The 25,659-nt window shown below is 48.8% G+C and overlaps 1 protein-coding gene across 1 annotated transcript in view; it reads right to left on the reverse strand.

Annotated features, from left to right (window-relative positions):
• Positions 1 to 25,434, reverse strand: part of LOC8029055 (beta-1,4-glucuronyltransferase 1-like) — a 30,075-nt gene extending 4,641 nt beyond the window's left edge. The window contains exons 1-2 of the mRNA XM_040214867.1: positions 24,454 to 25,434; positions 123 to 272 (exon numbers count right to left, since the gene is read on the reverse strand). Coding sequence (XP_040070801.1) covers positions 123 to 272; positions 24,454 to 25,434 — 1,131 coding nt within the window. The remainder of the gene's footprint in view (positions 1 to 122; positions 273 to 24,453) is intronic.
• Positions 25,435 to 25,659: the final 225 nt, after the last annotated feature.

Here is a 25,659-nt window from a genome sequence, read left to right on the forward strand (position 1 = left end):
CAATGTAGCAAAAAATTGGGCTTTGCAAGGAATTGCGTGGGCCGTTTTTGATGATGATGCGATGGACTTTGGAGGATTGTTCAGCATTTTTTCTCCATATCCGGATATTTGAACCTGAGTGCTCGTCGAAGATTGTTGTGCTGCTTATAATTGATTGAAATGTAGTGATGCCGCCATCCGCTTTCACCTCTCTGCTTGATTCCTGGAGCATGCACCAGGAAGGCGTTGTCCAGCACGTGGAACTTGTACCCCATGAGACACATTTCGTACCTCTGCAGAAGAGAACAGGCCTTTTACTCAGAGGCAAGACCTGAACAGTTCCATGTTTTAGGCACATTTAGATTGTGCAACTTTACCCCATACATAAGATAAACCTCGGCAAAAAAAAAAAAAAAAAAATATTGCCTTCGTATTGTGTTTAATGTGTCGTGTCATGGCTGACTGGAAGGAAGTGTCCCGGTTGTTAGTGATAAAGAGGTTTTCCTTGAACTGGGGGTGAGCAGACTTCTGAAGCCAATGACCTTAAACTTGTAAGAGGTGTTTTCACATCATGTCAGGTCTCCATGTTATTATTAAGGTGTTGGCATGGTGGGATTGGGGTAGAAATGGGAGGTGCTAAATAAAAAAGCTAGCTTTATACTTTTTAAGTGTATAAGCTTGATCATTGGAATTATTATTTGGATGATTCATTCTAAAAATACAGCAAAAAAGTAGAAATTAGAAATAAAATTATAGTCTAACGTTTAGAGGGGGTTATGCAATGATTTTAAGATTAAAAGAATTTGTATATCGTCATTTTTACGTTGCTTATCGTGTCCCGGAGGATGCAGAAAACATCTTCATTAAAAAATGTTGCGATTCCGCTGCATGATCGGAAACCAAAAGTGGAGCTTTTTCCCCCACCTGCAGCCGCCAAGTGGCAGCCGAAGGAACTACGGCGAAGAGCTTGCGTGACCTCGCTCGGCTCTAGGCTGTAGCATAATGCCCGCTAATGTCAGCAGAGAGAAAGCGTCCTCCGAGGGAGCACACGAGAAGCTACACGGCACCCCAAATGACGTCACTAGGAGGGGGGACCAGGTGTGACCTTGAAGACTGGGAGTGAAAGGGCGCCAAAAATGCCAATTTTTTTTTTTTTTTTTACAATTGGGACACGCAGGCGAACTCGGCTTTCTGTTCTTCAGAAGTGTCAGAGGGCAACTTCCACAAATGTTTGACCGAAGTCCGGAAATCGTTGCACCTCCCCCCCCCCCCCCCCCCCCCCTTTAATAAGCATCTTGTTGGTATAGCTTGTTCCAAACAATGCTAGAACTCATTGTCCCTTCATTATTGTCCTGCCCCATGGGGTTCTGACAAGTCATAAACAGCATCTGTTGAGCTTTCCTGGATAACTACAACAATCTTTTCAGTTATTGCGTGCCCAAAAAAGGGGTTTAGATTTTCGAAGCATTTATTTGCCGTTAATGCCGAAGCTGGCAGAGAATGTAAGAGAAAAATTAGAGGAGCCCATAATACTGTGGGAAATAAAGAAGGCCATTGACAATTTGAAACCCAAAAACTTCCGATGGGTTGTTAGGTGCAAAATTTTTTAAATCGTTGATAGATCAGCTTGCCCCATTTTCGCATTGTGTGTGTAGAGAAAGACAGACGTAAAGCGACTACGTCTGACGCATTCCAAAATCGAACTGATCTCCCTTTTTTTACTTGCACGCGATCTTCTTCTTTTCTCAGTGGCTACCGCCACATAGCCCCCCTTTGGAGACGGAGTCGTCCCAGTGAAATGTCCTGGAGCGTTTGATGCGGGTCACGGGTGCTACTGTTGAGCTCGAGGTGGCTTGCACGCTGGGAAGATCAGTCGGCTGAGCGATCGTATCGCTCTCAACAAATGCTGGCTTGAGGCGGTCAACGGACACGACCGTGTCGCGGCCATTAACTCGCAGCGTGAATGTTTTTTCGCCACGTGCCACGACGAGGTGGGGACCAGTGTAAAGCGCGATCCAAACCAACGCTTCTTTTTGCGCCTGTAGGTCGTGCGGCTGCGGATGTGACGTATTTTCGTGACGTCGCGCCACTTCTTCGCTCCTTCCGGGCGCGCACAAAAAAGTTGGATAATTTCAACTTCTTTCTCAACGCGCACAAAAACGCGCAGTGACGTAGTAGGGCGCTCCTGTGTCCCGGCCAATCGGTCGAGGGCAAGCTAGTTCCGGCTCCGCGTTTCTTCGCCGCCTTCTCAGAGCAAGGGACAAAAGCGCCCGGTGCGCATCCACAATTGGCCCTCTCCTCCCCCGACTTTTATTCTCTTCCAACATAACAACGCGATCTCTCTCTCTCTCGCCGCCTTCTGGCTGCGACAGACTGGCCTGGCCGGCCAGTCTGTTGCACGCGTGCGCGCTCGCCCGAAGCTGGCCCGTCCAAACCAAAGCTCACGGTTCTGACTCAGAAAGCGAACCCCGGAAACAGCAAAAACGTCAGGAAATGCGTCACATCCGCAGCCGCACGACCTACAGGCGCAAAAAGAAGCGTTGGTTTGGATCGCGCTTAAGCGCGATCCAAACCAACGCTTCTTTTTGCGCCTGTAGGTCGTGCGGCTGCGGATGTGACGCATTTTCGTGACGTCGCGCCGCTTCTTCGCTCCTTCCGGGCGCGCACGAAGAAGTTGGTTGATTTCAACTTCTTTCTCAAGCCGCACAAAAAAGCGCGGTGACGTAGCAGGCCGCGCCTGTGTCCCGGCCAATCGGTGGAGGGCAAGCTAGTTCCGGCTCCGCGTTTCTCGCCGTCTGGCTGCCCTCTCCTCCCCCCCCCCCCCTTTTATTCTCTTCCAACATGACAACGCGATCTCTCTCCCTCTCTCTTTCTCTCGCCGGCCAGTCTGTCGCTGTTGCACTTTGCTTGTGCGCTCGTGCCTGCGTGCGCGCGTGCGCCCCCGCCCGTAGCTGGCCCGTCCAAACCAAAGCGCACGCTTCTGACTCAGAAAGCGCGCCCGGAAACAGCAAAAACGACGCGGAATGCGTCACATCCGCAGCCGCACGACCTACAGGCGCAAAAAGAAGCGTTGGTTTGGATCGCGCTTTAAGGTTGCTGGAGCGAACGGCGGACGCTGTCGACCAGTGGCGGATCCAAGGGGGGGGGGGGGGGGGGGCGACGGGGGCGGCCGCCCCCCCCCCCCCCCCCCTCAAACAAGGTCGACCCTCCCCCCTTCTCGGAGGGCAATTTGACATGGGGGGACCCCCCGGTGCACACGAAAGAGTGGGAGAATAGTACCCTTACAAATTTTCCGCCGCCCCCCCCCCCCCCCCCCCCCCCCCCCAAAACCGGGTTCTGGATCCGCCCCTGCTGCCGACGCGCAAAAACACGTAGCCACTGTTGTGCAGGTCGCGATGGAAGAAAGGAGGCTTGCTCTGGCGTGTCCGCGTCGGTGTGGCGCGCACGTCACCGAACAGACGGGCTAAGTCCTCCACGTAAGGCAATCCTGCAGTCATCGTGGGGCCGCCGTGCATCGGAGTGGTAGGGCTGACCAATTCAGCTGGGAGGCGCAGCGATGTTCCATAAACTAGATGTGATGCGGCACATCCGAGGTCTTCCTTTATGGCTGCGCGTAACCCTAGGAGGACGATGGGTAGAGACGTGGCCCATTTATCTGGTGTGGCGCGGGCCATGAGGGAGGCCTTGAGATGGCGATGGAACCGCTCAACCAAACCATTTGCCTGTGGTTGAGTCATGAATTTTCTTTTGGGCCCTGTCTACTAGGAGAGAGAAGTGGGACAAGACATCCGCTCCTAGAATAACGTGACTGACCTTGGCTACAAGAAAGATCCAACGAAACGTCCTTCGCAAGCCAAGGTTGATCAAGATTGACCTCTTCCTGTAGACGGGGATGTTGGAGCTGTTGACCGCTTGCAGGTGGCAGATAGGAGTAAGCGCACGGTCAAAAGAATTTGCGGGTAGCACACTCACTTCAGCTCCTGTGTCGACCAGGAACTTCAGTCCACTGGTAGCGTCCGTAATGTAGAACAGGCGACCTTGCTTATTTGGGGGAGCGCTCGTCGCCACTAGCGATCCCGCGTCTTGTTTTCCTACCAGCTGCAAGGCCTGGTGCAGCGTTCCGCAGCAGCTCCAAAGCGCTGGTGATATCAGCAGTGCTGTTGCTCTTGCCGCTGTTGGTTATGCCTTGGCATGGTGGTTCGCCTGTGGCGAGGGAGAACGACGGCGGGAGCTTCTGGTCTGTGAGGATCGCCTAGGGCTGCGAGGTCGTGAAAGGCGCAATGTGCTTGTGACAAGCTCCTGTAGTTGTTGCACGTCTTCTCGCAGTGCTGCGATTTCATCCCGAGTAACCGCGGCCGCTACGGGTGCGCGAGTCGCTGGAGTGGCGGGCTCGGGGCGCTTTACTGATGAGACGGTAGATGTTGACGGGTGTTGGCTGGCAACCTCCATGATCTTATCGGCGTGGAGAGCCAAGGCAGGCAAGGACAAGTCGGATGCAGTCACCAGGATCATTTGCACCGACGGTGGGAGTCGCTGCAAGAACAGCTCTTTCAAGAACTGGCTGTCAAACGTCGCGGCACGGTCGCCGAGAAGCGCCTGCATCTGGCGCAGAAGTTGCGATGGGCGACGGTCGCCCAGTGCTTCTGCTGAGACTAACTGCTGCAGGCGTTTGCGTTCCAAAAGCATTGTGCGTTCTAAAATGGCAGTCTTTAGCGCATCGTACGGGTTCGTCGCAGGTGGTCGTGCGAGGATGTCGTAGACCTCCAGCGCCACTGCGCACGGCAGCGAAGCCTGGACATGGCTGAACCGTACCTCTTGGGATATTATGTTGGCCAGTCGGAAGCTTCCCTCGACTTGAAGAAACCAGACTTCTGGGTGCTGTGCCCAGAATGGAGGCAGGCGAACAGCGTAGGCGCCTACGGTCGCAGCGGAGGTTGCAGGAAGCCCAGCATCAGCTCGGGGAACGTCTTGACGTTCCATGCTGGGACGTCCGGGTCACCAATGTAGAGAAAGACAGACGAAAAGCGACTACGTCTGACGCATTCCAAAATCGAACTGATCTCCCTTTTTTTACTTGCACGCGATCTTCTTTTCTCAGTGGCTATCGCCACATGTGTTCAGTGAGGCGTACACTAGAAAAGTCGTACCTCCCTCGTTTTTGTCCACACACACCGTATTTATGCCAAAAAGTGAGGACCCCTTGAAAACTCAGCTTCGTCAAGAATTATCGCCCGATAACCTTGACGAACATAGATCATAAGATTTTCATGAGGGTATTAGCTAAAAGGTTGCCAAGCGTCATAAGCAGTATAGTTGGCCCACACCAGACGTGTGGTATGAAAGGGGGAAAAAAAAACCCCGACCAGGGCGCCCCTAGCGGCAAACGGGTCCGTCAAGGTATATGGGTCCGTTGCATCGGGCATCTTCTGCCAGTCGCTGCGTTGGTTGTGCGTTGTAGTGGGTTAGCGCTGTAATTTCTGAGATGGCTATTCCGCACCAAGAAAGCCGCTACAATTGCTGCGTGGTCGGCAAGATCGCGCACGGCACGAAGTACTACATCGTCCCTTCGAAGCCGTACGACGCGGAGTACTGCGCGACCTGGGTACGACTTGTGCGTCCATACAGGTTAGTGGTGTTTTTAGAGCGCAGCTCTTAGGGTCCCGTTTCCAGCCTGAGCGGCGTCGGCGTCGCCGTAACCGCGCCCCTCCCTCTCCTCCTCCTCCCCCTCCCCCTCGCCTCCTCCTCCTCCCCCTCCCCCTCCTTCTCATCCTCCTCCCCTCATTGTGTAGTATGGTCCGGGCGGGTCACGTGACCTCGGGGGGAGGGGGTCACATGACCCGTTTCCAGCCTGTGCGGCGTCGGCGTTGGCGTCGGCGTCGCCCCTCCCCCTCCTCCTCCTCCCCCTCCGCTCCTCCTCCTCCCCCCTCCTCCCCCGCCCGGTAAAGGTGGTAAAGGAGAGGGAGGGGGAGCAGGAGGGGAGGAGGACTAGCAGGCATGATCACGAGGGAGGAGGAGGAATATACCCTCCACTCCTCCTCCTCAAGAGCTGCGCTCCAATTCGGCGTTACAGTAAGTTGTAAACGGCTTTCACTTTTTTACCTTTCAGTTCGCGCTTTCTTTAAGCTGCTGACGAATAATACAATTTACTTTTTTTCTCTTCTAGCGACGATGGAACAGCATCGACACCGACGGCAAACTCTAAAGTGTGCAGCAAATGCTTCACCGGAATCGAGAAGCGGAATGCGGTCGCCCTCCTAAGCCTACCGTTGGATGTTTCCATCAGCCTACAGGAAGATAGTAAAGAGAATCGCGGAACGGCGCGAAAAAAAATCGCCCAGTTATTGTCAAGCTGATTCAGAAATAAACGTACATAATTACCGCAGTCCACTCAACGCCAACAAAAGTTTTTTTGCGGGCGCGCTTAATTTTGTTTGCAGAGTACGGCGCTCCGTGACATCCACTTGTCCGTCGAAACGGACCTCCTTCGCGTCGCACACGCGGCCAGATTCATGAAACAGTTTTCTCTTCGTCATATTGGCACCACGGAAGAAGCTTTCTGGATTCGTAACCGCCTTAAACCCCGTCGTAATCACCCCGGGAACACTGTCCGCTGTGCTGCTAATCGCCACTGCTTCCCCCCGATGATTGCACCGACTACCGAAAAAGATTTCCGGATTCTTAGTCGCCCACTGTCCTCTGTGCTGTTCGTTGCTATTACTTCGCGATGATTCTGAGCCGGCGGCACCGGCTTCCGAAGGAACTTTCCGAACTCGTAACTGCCTTAAATTCCGTCGCAATCACGACGGGGACACTGTCCGCCGTGCTGTTCGTCGCCATTGCTGCCCGATGCTCCTGCGGCGGCTACCGCCAGGTCGCGGCGAACAATAGGCGACCGCCGCGAATGTCGTGCGGAGTAAACGAGTGGTGTGCCACTATGGAACGACGAGCTGCAACGCTACAGGTCGATATAGAAAAAGGCTTTGACCGTGTATCACACGAAATTATTTTTTCTATCTTAGAATACGTGAATGTGGAATTTGTTTTGTATGATGGTTTACGGATGGTGTGTGCCGAAACAGCGCCACCCGTCTTGTGGTAAACAAATGTGCAGGTGACCACATCCGCGTTTTTTTCTTCCGTGGGACAGGGCCGTCCACTCTCGCCCTCACTTTTTTTTGTATTTTTTTATGGGTTGTTTTGTGTAAGCATTATTCGTAACAGTTTTATCAGAGGGTTTAGGTTGCAAGCCACAGAGACGGGCACTAATCTTGTCCTACGCGGACGACGTGGCTATTTTCTATGAAGACCGTGGAAAGTGTTAGGAGGCCGTAGAAGTTACAGAAAGTTTCTCTGAACACGAGTAGCTCTGTTAACTGGGAGAAATGTTTTGGTTTTTGGCACGATGAGTGAACTTCTGTGCCGTGTGTTTGAACGCAATGTGTGGGATGACTCGCCGTCCCAATATCGGAGCTCCTTTGGAACATTACGGAGACAATGATGAATATTGCCGCAAGGAGACGGAGGCTCTGCACGCAAAGGTGACGAAGTGAGGGAAATGGTTTGTCAATCTTCGCCCATGCATCAGTTTGTAACGCATTTCTCGCTGCGAAGGTCTGGTATGTGTTCCAGGTTTTGCATTGTTCGCATGTCAACATTCAACGCATACATAGTGTTTTTGTTTTTGTTTTTTTTTATTTGGGCTTTGGTATGGGCACGAACGCCCAGACCAAATATTTTTCTTCGAGTAAAGTTCACACACTTGCGACTTAAGACCGAGTGCCTTGGAACCTCTTATAGCGTGATTTCAGGTAAGATCGACCAAAGGGTGGCTGGTCGACATTTTTAAATCAACTGATGTTTTTGTGTGCCATTGTCTAGTGTCTGGTATAAACAAATCCACACTTAGTTTTGACCAGAAAAACAATTTGTGAACAGGAAAAATCGTAAGGCATGAAAAGGTGGACAGTTGCATTAACGCGCGCTGATGGAGGGGGCATGTTTGAAAGTGAATAACTAAAACGATAAAACTAGGAGAATTCTAATACTTCTTATAAACAAACTATGTGTACAACTTGCTTGAAATATACAGTAATTATATTTATTTCTATTATATTTCGTTTTCTACAAATTGGCAAACATGCCTGCTCGAACGACAAATGGCGAAATTTGGAGGCCTGTATCTCATGAAATAATTAAATCATTATCATATACCTTTCAGATAGTATTCTAATTATATATGGCTATCATTTACAAATATATTAGGTTTCTGAGTGATACAATAGTCGGTATATATTTAGGCAAACATGGGAAAAAATTCAAACAACGAAAATTTCTGATGCTAATAAAAACAACATCACCTTCGATTTTTTTTTTAAAATTTGGGTACCCTGTCATATTCTATTTAGGCATTCATTTCTATTAAAACATGTTGCATTATTTGATTTAGAAAGAAGACACAACTCCCCAAAATAGGGTCCTTTTCAAAGCTTACACTTAGCTGTGCCCTATACGAGAAGTGACTATGAGTTCCAGTTTCAGGAACCTAACACACATATTTCATATATTTTATTCAGATGAGGTCACTGATTACTAGAGCAATCGGTCAGACAGTAAAAGTGTGGAGAAACTATATACAGCATTTTACATACACCGTACGATTAGAAACTAGTGCAGTGTGATTCGTGAAGATGATGCAGTGTGATGTTTTACTTTCCGGCATATTTTATATTTAGAATAAAAGAAATAACTACTTCCACACACAAAAATAAAGATAGAATACTAAAATTGTTTAGGTTAGCTATATATTTCCGGGGACAAGCCATTTCAGCTATACTTCGTTTCAGCTTCGGTCCAGACGCAGCTAAAGCTACAAGCGCGAGCTCCGGGCTTTCAGCATCCCTGCCAGGCACGCGCGCTCGTGCAGTGCAAGCACTGTTCTGGACCACATGCTCGCGCTTGTAGCATCGGCTGCGTCTGGACCGAAGCTGAAACGAAGTATAGGTGAGGGGTGCCACCGCGCCGGATTGTAAAAGCTTCGGTACTTTCGGTGTACGAATGGATCGTGGCAAGCCGAGATATTTTATCCTGCTCGAGGATAACGTTTCGTGATTCTCATATGGTGATCAGATAAACAATATAAGCTATCACCAAGTAAAACGGTAGGTTAAATACCCTGTCAAGAAAACTGTTATAAATAAGATGTCCCTGCATTCAAAATGAGCAGTCCTTGGGGAATCAGATTCGGCACTTTACGATAAGGCTTTCCTCGATGTACCCATTTAGTAAAGTTTCTTCCCACCAGATCAGACTGTCCGTGCTACATGCGTGTCACCGGTCCCTTCTGTTGATGACTTGTACAGCCGCCACGCGTGTCGACTGAATGCCAGGAAAGGCTCGCACCCTCAGCCACACTTTTCTTTTTTGACGATACCGAACAGCCTTATTTTCGTCCAGATACACAAGATGCACGCCTTTCAGTTTCTCGGATAGAACGCTCACCACTGTCGTGGCCGTCTGAATTGTGTTTATTGAACATTCTCTCAGGTTGTTCAGCGTGGCGTGGTGCTTCTCGAGTCCGCCAACTCCGTCGCATGCATTTTTCCATGTCCAGATGCAGAAAATAACCACTGCGCTTGTGGGCCATCGTTCTGTGCAACCTGGTGAAGCTGGTAGCGATTCTTAAAATGACTGGCGACCCCGTCACTTACGTAAGTACATCACGTGCGACTGTACAGCAACTTTGTCTTCAACCCACTCTTTCACTTTTCCTAGAGCCAAGCACATTTGAGCGGCGGCGTCACACAGGTCCTCATTGATGATAGCGAAGCTGTTTGTAGATTTTGTTGTCGTCACTACAGATGTAAAAATCGTAACTTTTTTTTCTTTTTTCAGTGGTACGCTCGAAGTTTGTGAGGAAGCACGATGGTCCAGTTTTCTGCAAAGTCAAAATGAAAGACAATGCTCCCGCATTCCATGCACTGGTTTTCATCGTAGATCGCTTTATCCTGAGTTTGTGGGATATGGTTGTGAAATACCCAACTTTCAACCGTTACTTGAATGACTTTTAGGAAAGTCTCAGGATCCAATGTTTTTTTCTTAAGGTCGCCGGACTCCCATGTTGTAAGCACAATCTCTTTATCCTCTGGAATATGAAGTTCCTCGAGTTTCTCGAGTGTAAGAGACTGCCCTTTTGGGCAGTGATCACAGTCTCTTTGAAAAAAAGACTTGTTAGTGGGTCACACAGGAATGCTAAGTTCATTTCACCAGTGTTAAATGTTGAGCCTGTAACGGTCTCTGCAGCGGCAATACAAAGATAATGATTGGCGCAGCGCACACAAACGCTCACTTCCTGGTGTGGAATACATTTGACCCATCTAGGGCGCAAGGAATAAAATTTCGTTAGCCCACCGCCGGAATCTAGTGGCTTGTCTTTGTTGTATACACGATGAAATGCCTCTGAGATTGAGCGTGTCAGTAAGCGCTTTGGCACGAACATTTTCTCCCCGTCGAGCATGACAGAGATCACGTCCTTGTGATTGGGACCTTGGCACGAACATTGTAGCTCGTCTTTTGTGAAATACTCTGGGCCAGCAGACACGGTCTCAAGGCTCACCTTGCACTCGTGTAAGGATCCGGCTGATACCACATGTGCCACGCTTTTCTTTACCTGGAGCGTAAACACTGTTGCCATTTTAACCTTTACTAGGTTAACATGGCGACAGTGTATGCGCACTATTGTATTTAGGCGGGGCTCGAGTATTTGGGGGTCCTGCTGTCTGTCGGTGTGCCTCTTTGTGCCTGATATTGCCGCCCGTGACGCCAGCGAGTGGGATGGCGACAGGCACGACCGCTCAGTAAACAGGCATCGGCGGCCATATTTTGCTGGTTGAAGCGAACCCCCTTTGCTGGTTGAAGCGAACCCCCTCATCTTTGACAGCGAGCGGGGAAATGCGAAAAAAGGATGAATGGGCCGTTTTGCCAGAACTAGCGACGAGAGTCGTCTCCTACTTCCGTCAACTATTGCGCCATACATAATCGTGATCTTCGCGAGGAAATGATTGTTGCTAACTACAGAACACTATCATGCAGAAAGGGAGCTTAAATATGTTTTTATTCTAGATATAAGTCAGGGATATATAAGAGAGAGAGAGAGAGAGGAAGAATAAGGTAAACAAAGTTCCCATTGGCCGATGGCTGCAGGATCTTTTCTCGGATCATTAGTTCATAATATGATAGCTCTTTGTACTCAGTAGTTTCTCCTTACTTTTACTGTGTGAACGATTGCTATATTTATCAATGGCCCCATCCGAATAAAAATATATAAAATATGTGTGTTAGGTTCCTGAAACTGGAACCTGCAGAGTCACTTCTCGTATAGGGCACTGCTAAGTGTAGGCTTTGAAGAAGGACCCTACTTTGGGGAGTTGTGTCTTCTTTCTCAATAAAATAATGCAACATGTTTTTAATAGAAATGAAGGCCGAAATAGAGCATGACAGGGTCCCCAAATTAAAAAAAAAAAATTGAAGGTGGTGCTTTTTTGTTTTTTTATTCGCATCGGAATTTTTCGTTGACTTTTTTCCCATGTTTGCCTAAATATAACCCGCCTATCGTATCACTAAAATACCTTATATTTTTTTTAAAATAATAGCCATATATAAGTAGAATACTATCTAAAAAGTATATGATGATGATTAAATTATTTCATGAGATACAGGCCTCCAAAGTTTGCCATTTGTCGTTCGAGCGGGCATGTTTGGCAATTTTTAGAAAACGAAATATATTATAAATAAATACAACTGCTATCTATTACAAGCAACCTGTACCCATAGTCTGTTTCTAAAAAGCATTAGAATACTTCTAATTTTATCGTTTTAGTTATTCACTTTCGTTTGAATTCGTTCATACCAGACACTAGACAATAGCATATAAAAACATCAGTTGATTTAAAAATGTCGGCTGGCCATTCTTTGGCTGATCTTATCTGAAATAACCCTATATCTCATGCGAAGAGAGGAGACACGTACGGGCGCCATCTATTGGGTAGCAGTGGAAACTTGGCGGTCCCGCATATTTTCTATCTCTCTCGCGCATCATCCCTTTTTTGTTGGCTCCAAAAACTTTTGTCAACGTCATAAATGACCACTTCTCATAGTTATTGCGCACATTTGGCATCGGAAATCCCGCAAAACCTTCGTTCTAGTGAAACGCAGTTCCAGGGTCACCGCATAGATGGCGCCAGCGTGCCAGTGTGTTATCTAGTTCTAAGATATTTTAAGAGGTTTCAAGGCACTCTGTTCTAAGGAGTAACAAGCGTGCGAACGAGCGGAGCAGGCGAAGCGTCTAGGCCTGTCTCATTTGTTTGTGAGACAGTTGGTGAACAAAGACTCGTCTTCGCGTTCTGTCGTTCACACAAAATTGTGTAGCGCGTTACCAGAGTTTATAGTGTCAACGAGTGAAGACATTAGGGCTGTTGCACGTGGAGAAATGAAAAAAGTTTGCACATACCAATTTCAGAGCGCAGCTCTTAGGCGCCCGTTTCCGCGTTGAGCGGCGTCGCCGTCCATCGGCGTAACTGCGCGCGTTGCATTATGGGACGTCACAGTTTCCACGCTAAAATAGCGGGGAAACTGAATTGGTGTTGAGGTCATTTGACGAGTTTTACCGCTAAATTTAGCGGGAAAACTGAATGCGCGGTGTTGCATTATGGGACGTCGCAGATCTACACACCAATTCAGTTTTTCCACTAAATTTAGTGGGGAAATGAATGGTGTTGAGGTCACGTGACGTCAATTTTCCCGCTAAATCCAGACAAGAGACTGAATTTGTTCATAGGTGAAGTGACGCAGAGGCATGTGACGTCATTTTCTTCGCTAAATTTAGGGAGAAATTGAATTGGTGTTGAGGTCACGTGGGGTCAGTTTTCCAGCTAAATTTAGCGGGGAAGCTGTAGGAGGGGGGAGGGTAGGGAGGAGGAGGAGAGAGTACAAAGGAAGTGGAGAGGTCAATATATAATTAAAGTCTGTGTATGTTTATACAGCATAGAACTTAGTCTATCTCGGCGGGCGGCTTATCTTCCAGCTGTAGATGAGCAATTTAGCCAGTGCAGTACAACCGCTAGCCTGGGGTCTTGTGCACCACGGAATAGTGATACACGACCGCACGCCAGTACTATGCTCATCCAGATCGAGACGGGCAGGGGTGGGAATTGAATCCAGGGGGAGGGTACGGAGTAGGAGAGAAGGTACGGAAGAGGAGGAGGGTACGGAACCAGTATGTGAGGAGAGTGATCTATATTTGTACATGTATATATATCTATAATTCGTTCTCAAAATGTTTAGCATGGTATATCACAAAATCAAAATACCTCAAGAGCTGCACTCTGATTTCGCATTACAGAGATTTGTAAACGTCTTCCATTTTTATCAACACGTTTCTTCCTAGGGTACTTGTATGGCGTCACACGTAAGCGGTTGACGAAGAACCTGATTGATTTGCTTTCTCCCGCACCTTTGTATCATACTTTGTTTAGTGCAGGGCCAGAGCAGGATGTTCTGAAGCAAGTCAAAAGAATGTTGATCATGATGTAGAACACCCGAGACTGTGGTAAAAGCAGGGAAACGGTGTCGAAGAAGAAAGACAGGGGAAAAGAACGAGAGAAAACCCGAGACTGTGGTAAAAGCAGGGAAACGGTGTCGAAGAAGACAGGGAAAAGAACGAGACGTTCTTTTCCCCTGTCTTTCTTCTTCGACACCGTTTCCCTGCTTTTACCACAGTCTCGGGTTTTCTACATCATGATCAACATCCACCAGCTCGCCTGCGCATTCACTGTTTTTTGCAAAAGGATGGTAATCCCCGCAAAAACTAAAACCTTTTTTTTATTACACAGACGTTGCTTGTTGAAACGTGGTTAGCGGACAAAGGCTTGTCAATTGCATGGTCCGACACATGCCTACTGTGCAAGACGCCGGAAACAATTGAACCTTTAATCTTACATTGTTAAAACGCAATAATGTTTTTTTTTTTTTTGGGGGGGGGGGGGGGGGGGTGGGGGGCGTTTTTTAGAGGACCCTCAGAAAGGACCTTTTTTTAACGCCCTATGGAATTCGTTTTTTTATCCGCAGAAGGGGACGGACACCGTGCCTTATGAGAGTCATGACATGATTATGCTACTGGGCCTACATAGTTTGTGGCGGTGCCGCATGGCTGTGCGCCACGCGAATATTGATGTACGCCCGGTTCACAAGTACTTTACCGAACACGTGTTTCCTAAAGGAAGTAATTAAAGGAGCTGTGCAACAATTTGAGTGCTTCGCTTAAATAATTTGGGAGTTGGTGTCCCGACCTTTCTGAAGTAAAGAACAAAAATCCGCTTTTGCTTGCAAGTCCTAGTTTTTATTTTAAAAATGGACAAAGATTGAGGTTTTCGGCACCTCTCAACTCCTTCACCACCTTCCAAGTCACGTGCGCTGTGACGTCAATGGGGGGTCGCGCGGGTTTCCGGTGAAGCTTTCTTTCTAGAGCCAACAGTGAGAGCGAGAACTCATCCGCTCGCGACCGCGTGACCACGTGCTGGTACAGCGGGAACAATATGGTGAAAGGAGAAAAGTCTCATCCGGGTCCGGCCATCCCCGTCCGGCTCTGTCCCCCTCCCCCTCCGGCTTCTGGTGGCTGTTCGCGGTAGCAGATAGAGCTGACGGTTTTGTGGACCTAGGATAGATGGCGCCACAAAAACTCCGTATAATAAGAGTTTTGTCGATATTACAAGAGCTTTGTCGATATTACGAGGGTTTTGACGCATTTATATTTATGACGGAACGACAAGATTTATAGAAAAGTTACCTTTTATCGAGCAGGTATTCGCACAACTTGCTATCTTTCTACAAGACCACCATTGACGTCATGCCGCGTGGTTCTCATGGCCGCCGCTCGCGGCTGCAGGTCGGGGAATATTCTAACTTTTGCCTCGCGATTACGCGGCGGAATTGCAACATTTCGAAGGAAGGAAATGTGTTTTATGTTCTTTGTGACAAGATAAACAATGTCAAAAGTAGAAGACGCCAATTCTTTCAACGTTGACATCGTTGCACAGCTCCTTTAAGGCCCAGCAACCCCCACCTGAGTGGTTGCCACTTCTTGAGGCTGCTCTTAAAGACCTTTAGGGTGTTCGGTGTCAGCAAAAAGAGCTGGTGTATTTTAATCTTTTATCATGAAATGTAACAGTGCTGTGTGTCATTGTAGAAACAAAAGCAATAAATAAAATTTTTTAAAAATCCCGGTTACCTCGGTTGTTAGAGCACTCAACTGGAAATGGAGAGGTCAATCCCTGGTTCGATACCAGGACAAGGTGGAGTTTTTGAGTCGCACACCAGTCACCTAGCTGTGTTTGGAGATATGGGTCTCCGGGTTTTCTTTATCATTGTTATCTCTTTTTTTTTTTTGGCTCTCTAAACGATATGCTATTAGTAAAATCCCAGTCTGAATTCATTTCTCCCAGCCCAAATTTTATCTTATGGCCCCTTTAAATATTTTGAGCGAGAATAAATTAATATTTTAAGGAGTTAGGTGCATCCTACAAATTGGGGATGGATCTAACCTGATATGCACTAAATTAAAAAAAAAGAAAACTACGTATTTTTTTATATATAAGGCGGACGAAGACGTAAAACTATAGTTCACTCCGCTTTACTCCGTTTCACCATACATCCAGACGCAGCGGACACTACGAGCCATCTTAGCCCACCCCCCCTGCAGTCGTAGCACGTGATAATGTCTCCGCGCGTCGCTGCGCTCCCCCCCCCCCCCCTCTCTCTCTTTCTCTCCAAGGTCACGTGACGCTCACGCGGCCTTCGATTGCCTCCGATGACCCGTAGCATCCAATGCGCTTGGACGTAGGGTCGATCGGGGTCACGTGGTCTATAAACCACTTTTGCAATACGAGCGCCGGGGTGGTACCGAAAGCGTTGATTGCCAATGTCTCCGCTTTCCCGCCTGCTTTCATCCTCGCCACGCCTAAACGCAGCGCATGTGCACCTGTAACTAATCTCCCCAGGAGGTAGCGTTGCCAGAAGGCGTCTGTCGTGGAATTGCAAACGATCCTTGTAAGAAAAAAAAAAAGTTAATTTGCAGGCGAGTTGGTGCGCATTAATCATGATCTTTAAACCCTGTGACTGGGAAGGAAACATGAAGATATTAGGAGAGACCGAAGAAAGATGATAGACAAGCGTCTCAACGTCCCCATGGTCAGGGATGAACCTCCTCTACACCCAGCGCCAGGGGGGGGAAGGTGCCGCCGCTTCCAATGCACCCTCCTCAGAATTTACGGCGCTCCGTGGGGGCCGCCATGTTAAAACTTGATACCAGTGTTGCTGCATCTGTAGGTCATGTTTAAGTTAGAGCTGACGGAGAAAATCTGGCCACGGCGCAACGCCGATGTACGCTGGAAGCTAGAGCCGGTTTGCTTTCGTTGTTTTTGTTTGGTCGGAGAGAATCTAGCAACAACGCACGTTCAACATGGCGCCGGTATTGCTTCGGCAGCTTCGGTTCGACCACGTTTGACGCGGTTTTCGAGCACATGTAGCGAAGACGTGACTGGAGAAGTGCCCCTTGATGGTCCCGGAAGACGGAAAGTATCATTCGTAATCGTCGTGTGTGCTTTGAAAGCGAAGGGAGTCACAGGGTCCACGAGTGCGCAGCCACAAGCCAAGATTCACGACAGCGCTCCGTTGACTTCGGCGATCTCGTTCTGTTTGGTGCATAGAGATAGGTTTGGTGCAACCGGTGCAACACGGCGATGGGTGGCAAAGAGTTGAAACGTTCGTGGTGTGTGGTGCGGTGCTTGGAGGTAGAAGCCCATACTAACACGAAGCGCAAATTGGTTATTGTGGGGTTGAAATTCAGCGGTTTCAGTCCCGTCGTCGTCAGCTGATCCGGTCCAGCTGGTCCGGGAGGACGCAGTGAGCGCTTTTAAAAGTAAATCTTCCTTCGTTCCGTTTCAAAAAGTGGAAGATTCTCGACGCATACCGTGAGTAAAAAGCTGCGGGCGTTTTCAACAAAATTACGTCGTTTTAATTGAACAATGGACTCCGGATTGTTGTCCTAGACCTGCCGTTTTTATGCTTCGTGCTGTTGGCGTTTGCACAGCGACGCACACCGCCTGAGTAGATGATTCGGTCCTGCAAACGACCGGTCATACAGAATTTTAGGGAAACTTAAGTCACCACCGATATTTTCTTGTAAATTTCGTGTGAGTTTGTTGCGCTCGTCATGTGGTGTGAATAAATTAGGGCAACGTTTCCTCCTGCCCGCGGATGCATGAACTGAGATCATTTTTTGCGTAGTGAACATAGCGTTTTTTCTTTATTTTGGAAAGGTGATGGGGAATTTATTATGGTACAATCACTTGAGAGTTCAGAAATTGGAGAGAGCGAGCATGCTTTCCCAACTTTGTCTCTTTTCTCTCTGGCATTGCCCCTAGTTTCAAGTTGCAGTTTCAGTAGACATGCCTACTAGCAGGTACAAACTGCTCTAAAGCAGGTAAAAGACTGGTAAGTCAGGGCGGCGCGGACTCCGTGTTTCAAGCTTTTCGCAAGGTGACTGGGTAAGTGCTTTTGCGAGGTATGTGCAATACACAAACGATTTTGTTACGCCCGTCGGTTGCGTCTCTCCAGCAAAACGAATAAGATGATCTACAAAGGCGCAATCACAAGCCAATATTTACGATAACAGTGCATTTGATTCGGTGGTCCGTGTAGTTGTATTTTACCCTGCTTTCTGCAACACCGTGTCATGGCGAAGAGCTGGAACGTTCACGGATTGTGCTGGGCTACCGGTTGACCCAAAGGCGGATCCAGAACTCCGTTTTTTGTTTTGTTTTTCTTTGGAAAAAATTGGCTTGCTCTTTATGTTTATACAGCCTTGATGGAGATGCGCCTCAACGGGTAATCGGTCTCTTAGCTGTAGATGAGAAATTTAGCCAGTGCGGTACAACCGCTAACCTGGGATTTTTAACGTGCATCACACAGCAGTGATCACACGAACGCGTGCCGGTACGAAACTCATCCAGATCGAAACGGGCGGGGGCGGCGGGGATCGAACCCAGGAGGTTCCCAGCGCAAGCTTTCGCGTTACGCTCCGAGCTGAGACGCGTTAGCCCACTCGGCCACTTCCTCCCTTTTTTTTCTTTGGGGGGGGGGGGGGGGGGGGGGGGGGGAATCTTAAGCAAGATAGACAGGACTCGGGTTGCGCCTTTTGTTTTAACCGCCGCAGAACCACAGTGCACCGACGGCCCCTAGATGTGCGCCGCTGCGCGGACTTTTGGTTCTAAGCCGTGCTTTGATACCGCCGCCGCGGACTTCAGTCTCGGTTGAAGCGACGGAGTGGTTCTCCAAGCTCAGAGTACAGTGTGCCTGCTAGGGTGCGGCCTACCCTATTTCAAACCCTCGTCCTTGAGTACCGAGCCTCCTACCACCTGGCAGGCCGGTAGTTGGTGTTACTTCGGGGGATCCACCCATGTCAAATCGCCCTTCGAGAAGGGGGCAGGGGAGGGGGGGGGGGGGGGGGGGGGGAAGCGGGGGGCGTCTCCATCGCCCCCCTCTTGGGTCCGCCGCTGGGTTGACGGAAGCCCGCGTCGCCCGCATCGGCACTGAGTGCACTTGGGCTGTTGTAGTGGCTCTAGGCTGTTGATGCTCAAGCCTTTCATCCGCGGCTTGCCGCCAGCTGATCCGGCTGCTCGACGGTGAGGAAGCGGCGAAAGTTACCTCTGAAGTAAATGTAAATCCTTGTTCATACAGTTATCCGGTGTCAAAGTGTGGAAGGTGTCCAACGTGTATTGAGGGCGGGAACTACGAGCGTTTTGCCTTGCTTTCGTAACCGAAACCAGAACAGCGAGATAACTGCCTTGCGTACTCCAAAATGATGAAAGCAATAAGTCGTCAAAAACCCGTTTCTAGGGTTTCAAACCAAGTAAACAAGACAAATATAATTCAACTTCGTTGTCTTTATGCAGGAGGACTTATGTAACACAACAATACATTCTCGTTCAAAAACGAAAAAGAAAGTAAAACTCAGTCCGCCGTATATGGCAGCAACTTCTCCGCTGCAAAACCTATGCTGGCAACGTAAGCGGTTTTAATATGGCAGCCTCCGCTTTGCGCCGCGTTCCCTTTCCCTCGTTCCCCCCCCTGCCCAGCGCTGTATTTGTGGCGCCATCTCCCGATAGGACAGAAAGCAGATGACACCGCGTCTACTTGATGCGCCTATCGGGAGATGGCGCCGTCCTAAACTCGGTAGCCTACATCCGGCGTCTACCGTTGAAAATGTCGTGTTTGCCTAATTTCTTCCCAGGAAGGAAGCTACACCTTAAATTTCACAAAGTACAATGCACCACTAAATTACACATGTGGTGAAAGTTTAGGCTGGTTATGTTAAGGCGCCGAATTCTCTGACTGACTAGATTATAATCCTCTGGATTCATAGCACCCATACTGTCGACTATGGTTATGTCAAATAAGCGTTAAAAAGCTGTGTCGAATCCACACATGCCATAGCCATAGATCATATAAATTCAACAATCCCAATGTAAAAAAATAATAATAATAATAATAAAAATGTGGAGCCTAGGAATAAGAAGTACATGTTCCTGAGATACGAATGAGCATGCAATATTGTAATATTTACTCCAATAATGAATTATTCCAGGAAACATATCAGGTGTAAATGCGAATATTTTCAAAAATAAAACTAGGGTGGTCGAGAAAAAAAAAGGCACTCTTTTTGTGAGCAAACTCGGGAACTCTTCGGGAGAAAGATAAACATTAAAAATCCCCCCCCCCCCCTCAAAAAAAAAAAAAAAAAAAGAAAAGAAAATCTATTTAGTGAATTAAATATCTAGAATTTAGTAATCTACTTTCATTGTTGAAATGCACATATGGTGTCAATACGAAACTCGCTGAGCGTCACCGAAAACCCCTAAATCAGTGAACTGTAGGGCGACTTGAACCCCGTGCGAAGCATAGCCTTCTCTTATGGCTAAAGTTACCATTCGTGCAGCAGCAACACCTCCTAGACAGCTTTCAAGGCCTGCGCGTCACGTTACATGACGTCACGTCCCGGAGGCCTGCACGAGTGCCGATTGGATTCGAGTGCCGCGTCAGCCTTCGCCTGGGACCATGATAGGAAAGGAGTCCCACGCGAACGCTGACGCGGAACTCGCATCCGATCAGTGCCCGTGCAGGCCTCCGGGACGTGACGTCATGTCACGTGACGCGCAGGCTTTGAAAGCTGTCTAGGAGGTGTCAGCAGCAGGTGCAAGGACGGCGAAGCGATAACGCGGACGATAGAATTATCCTCCGCGTTTTTCGCATCGCCGGTTTTGGCGCTTGCTGCGCGAATGGTAAGTTCACAATTTCACATGGATGCTCACGTCAAGGCTTTGAAAGCAACTTTCATTTTGGCCGGTTTATTGCGCCAACTGCCAGCTCACTACGGCAACACGAGGCCGCTGGTCGAGAAATGACGTCGAACTTAAGAAGCGCATCTTCTTTCGTCTTAATAAAAAAAAGAAGCAAGATGTAAATAAATAATTTCGAAGTCCTTAACATTCAAATCAGCTCCCCTATCAAAACGATAGGTGAGGTTGGAAGGTGGGGGGATGGAGAGCTGAAAAAAATGAAAGCCGTTTACAACTGCCTGTAACGCCGAATTGGAGCGCAGCTCTTGAGGAGGAGGAGGGAAGGTTACTGAGGGGAGGGTATACCCCTCCACTCTCCTCCTCCCTCGTGATCCTGCCTGCTACTCCTTCTCCAAGTTCTCCCCTCATCCTCCTCCGCCACCCCCTCCTTCTCCTTCACCTCCTCCTCATCCTCCCGGGGTTCATTTGACCCCCTCCCCTCGAGATCACGTGACCCCCGGACCTGGGGGGGGGGGGGGGGGGGGGGCACGTGACCTGGGGGGTCACGTTACCTTACGGTGACGCCGACGGCGAAGCCGCTGAAGCCGGAAACGGGCGCCTAAGAGCTGCGCTCTAAAATCAGCTTCACGAGCTCCTTCCTCCCCAGAAATTATACAATTAAAGACCAGAAGGCAGTCAGTACAGCTACGTACAGGGGCAGACGTGGTTACTCACCCCTGCGGACAATAAGAGCTGAGACACCAGATCTGGCCTTGTAGGGCGTCTGCGGCCCCACAAGCTCTCTTATCTCTCAGTTTGTCGAATAGCCTCAAGTAGGGGGACCTCAACTTCGCATTCCATTCCAAAGTTCGGATCACAGCTCTCTAAAACAATCTGGCAAGGGTGCTGAAGAATTACGGACTCTTTCAGCTCATATTGTCCGCGATATAGCATACATTCTGTCTCAGAGTCAGTGGTGTCACAAGGGGGGTGCGGGGGGGGGGGGGGGGGGGGGAGGTGTACCGCTCCGGGTGCAGCGCTCCAGGGGGTGTCGCGGCGGGCGACGAGCGGGGCAGGGGGGGGGGGGGGGGGGCGCCGCGGGCCACCGCCCTGGGTGCCGGTGACCCTAGTGACGCCACTGCTCTGAGTAAAAACAAAAGCAATGAACATCGATCAACACACAATATATTTAACCAAAATAAAAATATAGAGCACAGTGAAACAACCTCAAAAATGACTCTCAAAGCTAAAAAAAAAACAAAAAAAAAAAACGCTGCAATTTTTGTATTGTCTCCCTAAGAAAATAACCTCAAACCTTTTGTTTTTATGTTGATTCAAATCATATATTCCAATACTTTTAGAAATTCAACAATTCTGGAAGCTTGCGTTTTATCATTTGTTCTCTAGCATGTTTTGCACAAATAAATGTTCCATAATCGGTGCTACGTGTGGGATTTGTGACCGCTTCTCTGTATAGTCATGCAAACAGGAGCAAAAAAATAAGCATTATTATTTATTATTTCGTTCTCGTATCCTAAGCTTGAACGGTCTGCATAGATGTAATGAATGTACAGTCGGGAGCAAAAGTTTGGATAACACGCGCTTCCTGACGGAGCGCCGCCTGCTGTCGAGGCCCGCGCGGTGGGCACGGGCGTCCTTTCTTATCTGCTTGCTTGTTCGTTTGTTCCCTTCAACGTACGTGCTCCAGTCTGATGAAACGGCGATGGACGAAGCCCTAGCAACGGTGATTCCACTCTCTTCGCTCACTGCTCTGGACAGCGGCCGAGCGACCGAGCTCGCGTGCTCTGCGGCACACATTAGTCAGAACACCGACCAATGGTGTTCTGACCTATATGTGGTAAAGCACCATTTTTTATTGCAGTTTTATTTCTGGGTTGTAAAACTAGTATATGATTCTCTGGCGTTGTTTTTCCGTTTGTCCTGCAGCCCTTTACCACGCGTGCATCTTGACCGTTGATCATTCAGAAGGAAACCGTCCCCAAGGGACTTCGTTTCAGCACGCCGCGGTTCGCAATACGGCCAGAGGTACAAGATCGATCCCACTAAACGTTCCGCACATGCGTGACGTAACTGTATACCGCAGGAGGCAGGCGGTAGTGCACAAAGCAGCTTGTGCCGTCTCGTGCTCTGCTCGTTCAGGCTTACAGCGGGAGTGTCGCACGTGCCGAAAGACTACTGCGCCCACGATCCATGCCGGCAGCGACGGCGTAACGGAACATGGGAAGCGTTAAAAATAACGCGAAAAAGGAAACGATTGTTTTTAACATGTTTCCGAGTCGCGCGAGAGAGTTGAGTGAACTGCCCGTGCCGCAGAGCACGCGAGCTCGGCCGCTGTACAGAGCGACGAGCGGAGATTGTGAAACCACGGCTGCCGGAGCGGCATCTATCGCCGTTTCAAGGCGGTAAGCAACATTGAGGCACTCTAGTAGTTCAATCAGACCGGAGCACGTCAGCACGTCGCGTTGTAGCAAGCAAACGAGCAAGCCAGCTGATAAGATTAGACGCGCGTGCGCACTGCGCGGGTCTCGGCAGCAGGCGGCGCGCCGTCAGGGAGCGCTGCGATGCAACTTGGTCGGTGCTCCGGCGTTATCCAAACTTTTGCTACCGACAGTACACTGCACCATATTTCTGAAACAGTGGAGCAGAGGAATGGTTGGATGAAACGTTTTCTGTATTTCTTGGCATTTAGTTTTGTAATATGTACACCTTTTGGAAACTTTCTATAATCGTATTTTCTTACACTAAATGGCAGTAATTTAGGTGCGAATAAAATGGTGTGTTGTATACAAGAAGCTTCATTGTGGTACGTAAAGTGTGACGACCTATACAAGTTAAAGGAGCTGTGCAACGATTTTAACGTTGGAAGAATTGGCATTTTCTGCTTTTGATATTGTTCACTGTGTTACAAATGGCAGAAAACACACCTCCTTTCATCGCAATGTTGCGATTCCACCGCGTAATAGCGAGGCAAAACTTGGAATATTTCCCGACCTGCAGCCACGAGCGGCGGCCATGAGAAACAAGCGGCGTGACGTCACTTGGGTCGTTGTAAGAAAGATAGCAAGTTGTGCGAATACCTGCTCGATAAAAGGTAACTTTTTTTATAAATCTTGTCGTTCCAACATATATATAAATGCGTCAAAACCCTGGTATCATCGACAAAACTTTTATTATACGGAGTTTTAGTGGCGCCATCTATCCTAGGTTTACAAAACCGCGAACAGCCGCCAGAAGCCGGAGGAGGAGGGGGACAGCGCCGGACGGGCAAGGACGGGTGGTCACGCGGTCGCGAGCGGATGAGTTCTCGCTGCTCGCTGATGGCTCTAAAGAGAGAACTTTTCCGGAACTCCGCGCCTACTCTAGTGACGTCACTGTGCACGTGACCCGGAAGACGATGCACGAGTTGAGAGGCGGCAAAAACCTGGATCTTTTTCATTTTTTTAAGTAAAAACTAGGGTATCCAGGCAAAATCTGTTTTCTGTAGTTCACTGCAGAAGTGTCAGGCATCAACTTCCACAATTATTTAAGCAAAGCCCTGAAATTGTTGCACAGCTCCTTTAAGCCTACTATGCTTTATAGTTTCGACGCGACGTAGTTTGTATGGTCTTCCCATCCGTTCTGTGAATAACAAGTCGAGTTTTAAAGTCGTTGATTTCTTTTTTTTCTATTTTTGAGTTGCATACTTGATATCATTATTGATGCATATACTTAGTACATTTGTTCTTGGGGCGAAAAAGAACAGCTTTTGTTTTGCCTGTTTATTTTCGCTTACCCTTACGCTTACCGCTGGCGCTTCCCTTTCTGCAATTCTCTCTCGCCACCCCCCCCCCCCCCCTCTTCCCCTTCCAAATATCGGCTTTATCTTTATCCTTCCCAGGAAATAAAAAGTCGAGCCCCCCCCCCCCCCCCCCCTACTTTGTCATGATGGTCTTATTTCATTCTCTTATTGAAAACACTTCAAAAGGATCTAACGTACGTACGCTTTGTTTTTATATTTCGACGTTTTCATATTCAACCTGAGCACCTCTTATCTGTTGATTTTTTTTTTTTTTTTTTTCATTCTTACCTGTGTGAACTTATCCCTCTTGCCCTCCCAGGACATCTCCTCTGGGTAGAGCGGCTCGGCGTTGGTGCCGATGTAAATAGGCTCCCAAAGGGAGTTATTTTTCGCATCGGTCTCGGTGGTGAATATGTCGAGGGTATCATCGTCTGGGAGGTAACTCAACCATTGCTTCCACTCGGGAACCATGTGACAGGCCGCGCAAAACTTCTGGTGGAAGAACACGGCCGTCCCATTTCCGAGCATCCGTACCAGCTCCCGCTTGATCAGTGGGGCATCCTGGTCTGCCCTCACCTCGAACGGCTGCAGCGCGTACACCTCCTTTACTGGCGAGCGATCCTTCCGTCGCTGCACCAACCGCAAGAACCGTGGGATGATGTCTTGGCTGGGGTACAGCTCGATGTCCGACGCCATGAGATGCCTGGTCTTCGCGTGCATTCTGGCCAAATTTCTGAGAACGTTGACTGGGTACACCTTTTTGTGTACCCTGCGGAAATTAACAAACGTTGCTGTCATGACGTCCGAGGAACACGACTTGTTCCATTGGGCCAGGACGTAGGCGGCAGTCTTCCCGGGCTTGACCGGAGGATCGTCGCTGTCGCTAACAATGTGCCACGTAACGTTGGCGCGGACGCAGGGTTCGCTGCAGCGCCGCAGAAACGAGATCTTGTCCAACACGACGGCGTAGTCGGGGCCCGGCGCATAGACAGCCAAAGACAAGGGACCACGCCATCTCTTGCAGAGCGCCGGCGTGTGCTGGAGGAAATCGTGGGTTGCGTGTGTAGTGAGAGTGACGCTCTCGTTGAATTTCGAAAACTGGTCGGCTGGAACAACGTTGGCGTATGTCACAAACTTTGATTTGGAAACCGATCGTGCAGTGGGTGGAGGTGGCGAGTAGAGAAGGCTGGAGGAGACCTTTCTCTTGTTCTGCTCACGAGGAATATTTGCGTTGTTGTTGTTAGGCGAAGAAACCTTGAGTCGGGACATATAGAGGGTGGTGCTGCAGGTGAGCGCAAGGAGAACGCTTAGGAAGACTACTTTCACGCATTCCAAGCGCCTCCTGGGCAAAAATGAACATGCAAAAGGAACACTTTCAATCCGCGCATTGTAAACAGGCAAATGCAATTTGACACTAGTAAACAGGAAACGTTCCAGTCTTTTTTAGGACCTATTTTCTCGTAAACTTAGGGGTATACAACCATGTTTGAGGGT

Source organism: Ixodes scapularis, unplaced genomic scaffold (assembly GCF_016920785.2).
Source record: "Ixodes scapularis isolate PalLabHiFi unplaced genomic scaffold, ASM1692078v2 PGA_scaffold1__304_contigs__length_218370807, whole genome shotgun sequence".
NCBI classification, from domain to species: domain Eukaryota; kingdom Metazoa; phylum Arthropoda; class Arachnida; order Ixodida; family Ixodidae; genus Ixodes; species Ixodes scapularis.